The following is a 10,000-nucleotide window of genomic DNA, read 5'->3' on the forward strand; positions in this document are numbered from 1 at the left end:
TCATCGCGTTAATGTATATTTCGTATTGTTTTCTGCCTTTTGCACTACAATTATTATCTATAAAATTGGTTTTATGTGCATATTTTTACCTGGATTTGTATCATTTCTAATGGGAGGAATTGGTTTTCACCAAAACTCTTGTAGCAAATTCCCAATTAAAACCGATGGCTTCCTGTATGGTCGGGATGGGTACTGAATTCGGTACTTTTAAGAGGTACCAAACGCAATACGTTGGTACGACCGGGTGCTGATTCACGTAAAATCAAACGCGACCATATTTCGATACCTTTGTCATACGTGACGGTACGTTCGGTTGCAGACTCGGCACCGGTTCAAGATTTGGAGGGGAAACAAGCAATCAGCGCAGACTCGGCCGGACTGCCTGTGGGTAACTTTCCATAGCTGTGTCCCAATTCAGGGTCTGTATTCTTCGAAGGGCGAATTTGAAGGGCAAATTTGAAGGACGCTTACGTCACAACGCTGCGCGAAGGCTGTCCCATCCATCCATCCATCTTCTTCCGCTTATCCGGGTCGGGTCGCGGGGGCAGCAGCCTAAGCAGGGAAGCCCAGACTTCCCTCTCCTCAGCCACTTCGTCCAGCTCCTCCCGGGGGATTCCGAGGCGTTCCCAGGCCAGCCGGGAGACATAGTCTTCCCAACGTGTCCTGGGTCTTCCTCGTGGCCTCCTACCAGTCGGACGTGCCCTAAACACCTCCCTAGGGAGGCGCTCGGGTGGCATCCTGACCAGATGCCCGAACCACCTCATCTGGCTCCTCTCGATGTGGAGGAGCAACGGCTTTACTTTGAGCTCCCCCCGGATGACAGAGCTTCTCACCCTATCTCTAAGGGAGAGCCCCGCCACCCGGCGGAGGAAACTCATTTCGGCCGCTTGTACCCGGGATCTTGTCCTTTCGGTCATAACCCAAAGCTCATGACCATAGGTGAGGATGGGAACGTAGATCGACCGGTAAATTGAGAGCTTTGCCTTCCGGCTCAGCTCCTTCTTCACCACAACGGATCGATACAGCGTCCGCATTACTGAAGACGCCGCACCGATCCGCCTGTCGATCTCACGAGGCTGTCCCAATTCATTCAAATTCGAAGGCTCCTCCAAATGCAGCCGACGAATGCGCCCTCCTTTTCCCTGTATTCGGAGGATGCACCGCAACTATCCTTCGTGGCCTCCCATATCCCAAGATGCTTTGAGCGCCTTTGTTCAACCCGGATCTTTTTGACGATGGCGGCAAATACAAGCAGCGGCACCGGCAGCGGCACCGGCACCGGCACCGGCAGCAAATTCACTTACAAATGTAAGTACCCTCCGCAGGCTAGACTGTCCCATTTAACAACGGGTGACGCATCCTTCGGAGGTGCCTCCGAAGGTCCAGCCATCTGAGGCTGCGTAGGCCGGGTCCTCCGAAGGATGCAGACCCTGAATTGGGACACAGCTGTTAGAATAATTATGTATAAGGTATCACAAAACTCGTACGCTTAAAGTCCGTTTACTATAGTTATTATCAATTGTGCTGAAGTTGTACTTTTCTATCTGTGCAAAGGCACAACTTGTAATCTTCCATTGCGAGTTGTCTCGTATCAGCAGTTTGTTTCCAGACCCGGCCTGCTGACAGCCGAGGACGGACATCGAGTACCTCAACGCAGATAAAACAGAGACAGGGCGATATCACGAGTGCCAGCACATTTTCATTCTGAATAATCATGTATTGTGTCTACTGGGGCTGCTTACTTTACCCCTCCCTTCAGAAGCAGCCTCAGTGATGTTAACAAGGGACCTCCCGAATAAATAGAGGAGCACGTGGGACTGTACCTTAGAGCATAGGGTGAAACTGTAACTGAGTGTACAGCCCAATACGTCTCTCCTCATGAGCAAAATTCAACTCTTGTCTCTGCCTGATTCCTTCTTCTTGTCTTGTGTAATAGATAATTTTGGTGTTTGAACCTGACACAGCACATGCCTACAAATGAAGCGTGCCTGACAGAAAGCGCTTGAAAGCTCAGTAGGGCTCCACTTGTCAAAAGGCGCTAGCTCGATGCTAATTTGCATTGAATATACCTTAATAATGCTCCTGATTAGCATTGGCAATTTTTACCTGGCTATTTCAACATCTCCAAATTTGGCGATGAAAACTACAACTACAACTAAACAGCCGGTTTAATAGGTGCAATACTTACAGTACAAACACTTTGTATGGCGCAACAAAAGACGAGAACGGCACAATCAGCTCATTGTCAAAGACTACTTCCTGGCTGTGGCAACACACTGTATTCTGCATGTCTTGGAAATGCAACTGCATGCAAAGTGGTACTGTGTCGGTTCAAAAGCCAAAGGTACCCATCCCTATGTACAGTATATTATTAGATTTTGCACTAATTTGCTTTGGCACCTATGACACAAAGCTAATATGTTTTAGCTTAGCATTTATTGACGTTCAAAAATGTATCAAAATGTCCTCCCAAGTTGGAAAAAGTTTGGACAAGGAAACAATAAATTTGAAGGACATTAAACTGATCGATTGTGGCAAAATGAAGAGCGCCCCCACCTGGTTGTTGATGTCATCGAAGGGCTGGATCCCGGCGTACTAAAAGACAAGCAGGAAGTGAGCGGAGCTCCAGAGAACATTCTGAACTTTGACCCACCGAGCTCTCGTCCAACTTGAGTCTCAATCGTTCCTCCTCAAGGCCCCGCAGCAGCGTCCCCGTCAGGCCCTTGGAGGGGGGCGGGGCGTGGGAGGCGGTCAACGAGGAGACGGAGGAACAGGACCCTGGAATGATAAGAGAGAAATGTTGACCCCTGACCTCGTTTTGTTACATTTTTTTCATCCATACAAAAATGAGATGTTTCAACATGACGGCCGTAACGTGTCATCAACGTTGTACAAATTCCTTTGCTTGGTTATTGATTAGCGCAGCTCGTTAAACTCATCCCAGCGGACTTTGGTCCTTCTGTGGTTACTGATTCCTTGACTCACTTCATTGTGCCAGCGAGCTGATTGTTTTAGCGACAACTGAGTTGAACATCGTGACGCCGACGGCGGGTTATTTGCTTGTGTTATCTTCTGGGTTGTGTTGATAATGGGGGCTGAAGAAAACTGATTAGAAATCAGAAAAAAACACTTTTTCGACTGTCAAGAGTAACACACCTGAGTTTTTTGTCAGGCAAATCTGGTTGGAGGTCATCGTGGGGGCTTGCACCACCAGAGGGGCTGGAGAGAAGACACAGGACCCTCCTGGCTCGCTGGGTGTTATCGACCCTTTGGACTCTCTAGACTCTCCAGACACTCCGGGCACTCCAGACTCTCGGAACTCTCCAGACTCTCCGAACTCTCCGTACACTCTGGATACTCCGGAGACTCTGAATTGTCCATGCTCTCTCGACTCTCCAAACACTCCGGACTCTCGGAACTCTCCGGACTCTTCGGACACTCTGGGTACTCTGGACACTCTGGACTCTCCATGCTCTCTCGACTCTCCAAACACTCTGGACACTCCAGACTCTCTGAACTCTCCAGACTCTCCGGACACTCTGGATACTCCGGACACTCTAAATTGTCCATGCTCTCTCGACTCTCCAGACACTCCAGACTCTCGGAACTCTGCGGACTCTTCGGACACTCTGGGTACTCTGGACACTCCGGACTCTCCATGCTCTCTTGACTCTCCAAACACTCTGGACACTCCAGATTCTCGGAACCCTCCGGAGTCTCCGAACTCTCCGGACACTTTGGATACTCCGAGCACTCTGGACAGTCCATGCTCTCTCGATTTTCCAAATACTCCTAACTCTCCAGATTCACTATACACTCTGTTCTCCCCGAACTCTCTCGACTTTCTAGAATCTCTCAACTGGCGAAGCTCCTGCTCTCGTTGCAGAGCCTCTTGGATTTCCTTCTCGATAAAATTCAGGGCCCCTTTTTTCCCACAATGTAGGCCAGTAGACTCCTGGTTGTCCCTCCAAGAAAGAGTTCTGGTCCAAGACGATGGACAGGTGTAAAAGGTTTTATCAGGACAGACTTCTGGGTCCTGCAAGTTCTGCACATCCTCCTTTGTGTCTAAAAATACCTGCGGTGGATCTGGGCCCTGCTGCTTATGATTCTCCTTCGGGTTGTGTCCCGGAACGATGAAGCCCACGTGCTTCTTCTGTGTGGCCTTGATAGAGGTTAGCGGTGATTGCACATGCTTGGCTCGTATCTCCACCAACTCTGAGCATCCCTCACTATGCTTTAGGCCTCGCGTGTGTCGGAGGTTCTCCTCACGTTCCTGAACCAAGCGTATCTCCTGCTCAATCGGGGTCTCGTGATGAAGGCAGAACCTTACTTTCCTTCCATCTTGTTGTATGCTTTCATCAAACACCTCATCCACCAGCGAGTCCTCCTTAAAGAAGTTTTTATCATTGAGGTCATTCTCAGTTGTTCTCCTTTCCACTGAGGTTTTTCCTTTACCAGATGGTTCTGACCTTGTTGCATCGTCTCCCTCCACCTTCCAGGACACACTTGACTTAGAAGGCAGGACGGGGGAATTCTGCATATTCTGCTCGAGCTTCAAGAACTGCTGTCGCGCTGAACTGAAGTCTATCTGGTCCCTGATGATTGTTTCGGGGTCGACAGGGCTGCAGGGTTCTAGCCCGACCACACTGTAGCTCACACCGAAAACTTGCGTCAGCATATTTGTAGATGTACTGCAATCCTCCTCCTCCAGCAAGCTTAGCTTGGACGTTGACTTCTTTTTTGGGGCTTGCGTCCGAATTATGTCCTTCCTCAGTTGCTTTTCTTCTTCCTCCCCAAATGCTCGACAGGGGTCTTCCGGCTGGAGTGTGTACTGAGACTCGGACTCTGAGAACATACTCTCCGGTTTCCTGCCGCTGTTGTACGTCTGCACTTTGAAGGCCTTGTCCTCCTTCAGGGTGGTGAGATGCACCTGCCGCTGAGGCGAGACCATCCACGCCTCGTTCAGCTCCGCTTCCGGGCTGGTCGGGTCTTCCACGAAGGAGTAGAATCCGCTGTGAGAACCTGAGCTGCTGACGGGACTGCCGGAGTACAAATCGCTGCTGTCGTCGCCATCCTGCGACGAGGGGACCAGGCAGGCATGGACCACCATCTCCCTGAACTCATCCTCCTCCTGCAGGGGGGAGTCAATCAGACTGTCGGTGGCCATTAAATGATCTTCCCCATTGCTTGGAGCCTCCAGGTTCCGTAGATCGGACGGATGTAGCAGGGGGGACAAAGGCTTCAGCACCCACCTCCTGGGAACGTTGTCCATGGCAGCAGGGGGCGATGTAGAGCAGATGACACCTTGGATGGACAAAACATCCAGACAGTCAGCAATGGGAACAATTATCCATCCATCCATTTCCTACCGCTTGTCCCTCTCGGGGTCGCAGGGGTGGCTGGAGCCTATCCCAGCTGCAATCGGGCGGAATGGGAATTAATATTTAGTTAATAATTAATTAGTTTTTTGTTGGGTAATTAAAGAGGTTCCCGCGTGAAGCTAACTTGGTCATGTTGTAAAACTGGTTCTGTGTTGGGCGGGTTTAGTTTTTCACACGAGTGTAAATGGCATTTGTGTTAAAGTTAAAAGTTAAAGTACCAATGACTGTCACACACACACTAGGTGTGGTGAAATTTGTCCTCTGCATTTGACCCATCCCCTTGTTCACCCCCTGGGAGGTGAGGGGAGCAGTGAGCAGCAGCGGTGGCCGCGTCCGGGAACCATTTTTGGTGATTTAACCCCCAATTCCACCCACTCTCTCTCTCTCTCTCACTCTTTCACTTTCACTTTCACTTATGGGTCACATTTTCCATACTTAAGTTTGGGCCCCAAACTGGGGCCAAAGTACAATTATGTTTGGAGCCGCCCTCATTCCCTCATTTCCCCAGCGTTACATCATTTTCTCATACTTATTTTTGTATGTGAAACATTTGTTATACTTTTTTTTAATCAAACTTAAATTTAATTGGATGCATGTTTTGTACTAAAAAATATATATATATTTTTTTGTATAAGTTTTTTTTGTGCATATATTTTTGTGCTCCGCTGCTCCCAGTATGTGGAACGCTCTCCCTGACCACCTGAGGGCCCCACAGACTGTGGATGCTTTTAAAAAAAGGCTTGAAACCCCTTCTTTTAAAAAACAACAACGTTTTTTTAATTTATCTTTATAAAAAAAAAAAAAAAAATGTATTATCTTTTTGTTTATTTATTTTTATTGTTTTAATACACTGTAGCACTTTGAGGTTGTTTATTCAATGTAAAGTGCTTTTTACAAATAAAATATATTATTATTATATATAGCAAAATAAATTAGTTACAGTCGGGATTTGAACTCAGCAACTCTGCCCTACCAAACAAGACCTCATGCTGTGTGTGCTGAGCTGCTATCAGTGACGGAGCAGGAAGCTGCTAGGAATACATTTGTTTGCAGTAAAAATGTTATATGTCGCGCCCTGTCATAAAATTGACATTTTATATGGCGGCCCTGGTTGCAATCAACACGCCCGAATGGTGACGAGTGTGCAGTGATTGAGCCTGACTTGAGCACAGGTGTCAAACTCAAGGCCCGGGGGCCCAAATCTGGCCCGCCTTTTTTATTTAATGTGGCCCGTGAAAGCCTAGAAATAAAATGCGTTAATAAAATGCTTAATCTTTTCTTACTAAATATATTGATTTCCCTTTTGACGTAAAAAAAAAAAATCATGTACTGCATGCAATTGCATATGTTTTAAAATTCAATATGATCAAAATCAAAATATTATATTATCATGTATTCCAAAAATAGTTTTTGTTAAAATAAAGATAAATACTGTACTTAAATATCTGCTTGACTTATGATTTCAAAACAAATCATCAATGAAATTGTAGACTGTAAAATTGACAATAGATTTTATGGTTAAATTATGCCAACTTGAGTTTTTTTTTTTTTTTAAAGTAAAATCAACTTTGGTAATGTTTTTTTCCATATACAGTAAGACAATGAAACATTAAAAAACGAACAAAAAAAACGTTGAAACAACAAGATTTTACGGTGTAAAAAAAACCCGGCAGCTTTGTTGCTTGATTTTTACCGCTAAAAACAGTGGTATTTTTTCTCCATTCCATTCCATTTATTCTATTTGTTTATATGCTATAAAAAAAAATGTTTACTGTAAAATTCTGGTGACTGAGCTGCCAGTTTTTAAAGTAAAATTTAACAATTTTTTTTTTGCAGCTTATGTAAAAAACAATATTGTTAATATATTATATATAGAATATAGAATATATATATATAGAATATAATACATTAATAATATTGTTTTTTTACATAAGCTGCAAAAAAAAAATCGTTTAATTTTACTTTAAAAACTGGCAGCTCAGTCACCAGAATTTTACAGTAAATTTAAATTTTAATTTAATTTAATTGAATTTAATTTAATTTAATTTAATTTAATTTAATTTAATTTAATTTTAATTTTAATTTTAATTTTAATTATTTTAAATTAATTTAAATTAATTTAAATTAATTTAATTTAAATTTAAATTTTACAGGGTGTCATATATATACTGTATATATATATATACATATATATATATATATATATATATATATATGTATATATATATATATATATATATATATATATATATATTTATACTCATATATTACTCATTGTTAAACGTGGCCCTCTGAGGGCAACCGTAACTGCGATGTGGCCCTCAATGAAAACAAGTTTGACACCCCATGTTCTAAGTGGACTATTTGGGGGAGAACCTCGGTCATCTACCCTCAACAAATCCAAAAAGAATCTTGTAGCATTCACTACTTTGTTGGCTAGAAGACTCGTTGTGTTAGATTGGAAGGCAACAACCCGTTGGATTAAAGATGTTCTTTATTTTCTCAATTTGGAAAAAAAATTAGGCCATCGGTGTCCGAAGTGCGGTCCGGGGGCCGTTTGCGGCCCGCAGTTCATTTTTTAGAGCCCTCGGAACATTTTAAAAAACACAAAAACATTTTTTTTTTTTAAAAGCATAAAAAGTGCAATAAAATAGCAAACGGGTGAAATTGAACAAGAAAAGGTTGCAATATTAAAACTAAGAGGACAAAACTGCAATGATAATCAAAATAAATATTGGTGCAAATTATTGACCGATTCAAGGCTCCAATTACTTCACATATTTATGGGGGAACATATCGCGTATTAAGTGTGTTTGCATACAAATAAAACAGACAAAAAGGACATAAGAAAACATAAATAAATGATAAAAACTGAAGATTAAAGTTAAAGTACCAATGATTGTCACACACACACTCGGTGTGGTGAAATGTGTCCTCTGCATTTGACCCATCCCCTTGTTCACCCCCTGGGAGGTGAGGGGAGCAGGGAGCAGCAGCGGTGGCCGCGCCCTGGAATCATTTTTGGTGATTTAACCCCCAATTCCAACCCCTTGATGCTGAGTGCCAAGCAGGGAGGTAATGGGTCCCATTTTTATAGTCTTTGGTATGACTCGGCCGGGGGTTTGAACTCACGATTTACCCATCTCAGGGCGGACACTCTAACCACTAGGCTAGGTATTGAATGTAAAAATAATATGTATTGATAAATGACTTATTTTTCACACTTTTATGAGTAGGGCCTGTTTCGATCCGCAACACCTTAAGTCTGATGTTTATTTTTAAACAGTCATTGCTAAATAATCAATAATTCAACAAAATCATTGTTGTTATGACTTGTTTACCAATTAGGGCTCCAACGACTTCACATCGAATATTGCACTCTGAATTTTTTTTGGGGGGGACAAAAAGGGCATAAAACGTAAGATAAAATGTCAACTTTATAGATCTGAAGTTGATCTATAAGGTACAAACTTTTGCTGACTCTCCGCTCGCAGCAGAGGATGTCGGGCGCCAGATGGAACTTGCACTCGACTTAGAAACGGAGGCATTAGCTTTAGCATTAGCATACAGCGTGCAGCCCAGCTGATAAGGTGTGACCAGTAGCCCCGCCCCCCACTGCTGCCAGCTGATAACACTGACCGCCTGCTGGCTGGCAACTGACAGCAGGTCAGAGGTCAACAAGTAGACCAAAGCACAGCATGCTTAGGGAAATGAACAACAGCAATGTAAAACCATGTGGACTTTGCAGGCTGTAGGTGGCGCTAACAGCTCATCGACCTTTGCTGATGCTGTATGTTACTTTCAAAAGCAAGTAGATACGGGGCCAGCAGGAACGATACCATGACATTTTACTTTAAAGATCCTTAAATGATTTTGCCTTTGATTTGTCGCTCATGATTACAGTCAGATTAGATCAATCAAAACACACGTCAACAGAATAATAACATTATTATTTTCGTCCCTTACTCTCAATACATTTTTGTAGCGAAATAAAGTTGATGAATAAATCAATAAAGAAAGAGAAACCAAAAGTAATATTTGCTCTCAATCTTTTTGTGTCCCCCAAATTCCTACAAATGTATATATTCCCTCTGAGTGAACAAAAGGAGATCAATACAGTGCATAACAATATGGAACAATTCAACAACAACAAAATAAACATGATTCATGGAATGATTAAGAACTGAAAAATATCAATCAGGTCACGATACGACCCTTGGTATCAATACCAGTGATATTTAGATTGATGCATACTGTACTATACCTCTACTGTACATGTAATACAATGGAATTGTATTATTTTGTTGATACACACTATTTAAAAGCACTATATATACACATCAGAATCAGAATCAGAATCAGCTTTATTGTCATTACGCAAGGTAACGAGATTGAGGCCATTCCATACAGTGCGATGTGTGCATGCTAGAAAAACAATGTGCAAATATATAAAAATTTAAAAAATGTAGAAGTGCAATGAATATGGTGTGAAATGAATATATACATGAAAAAACAAAACAAAAACAGGGTGGTTGGTGGAATGGGTTATTGCACCGAAGAGAAGGCAGTTATGTTACCACTATATATATATACATACAATATACATACACTAATATAAA

The 10,000-nt window shown here is 43.0% G+C and overlaps 1 protein-coding gene across 1 annotated transcript in view; it reads right to left on the reverse strand.

Annotated features, from left to right (window-relative positions):
- Nucleotides 1–10,000, reverse strand: part of misp (mitotic spindle positioning) — a 14,699-nt gene that overhangs the window by 1,066 nt on the left and 3,633 nt on the right. The window contains exons 3-5 of the mRNA XM_061977417.2: nucleotides 3,157–5,304; nucleotides 2,654–2,778; nucleotides 2,557–2,595 (exon numbers count right to left, since the gene is read on the reverse strand). Of these exons, the coding sequence (XP_061833401.2) occupies nucleotides 2,557–2,595; nucleotides 2,654–2,778; nucleotides 3,157–5,304 (2,312 nt within the window). The remainder of the gene's footprint in view (nucleotides 1–2,556; nucleotides 2,596–2,653; nucleotides 2,779–3,156; nucleotides 5,305–10,000) is intronic.

This window comes from Nerophis lumbriciformis, linkage group LG18 (assembly GCF_033978685.3).
Source record: "Nerophis lumbriciformis linkage group LG18, RoL_Nlum_v2.1, whole genome shotgun sequence".
Lineage (NCBI taxonomy): Eukaryota > Metazoa > Chordata > Actinopteri > Syngnathiformes > Syngnathidae > Nerophis > Nerophis lumbriciformis.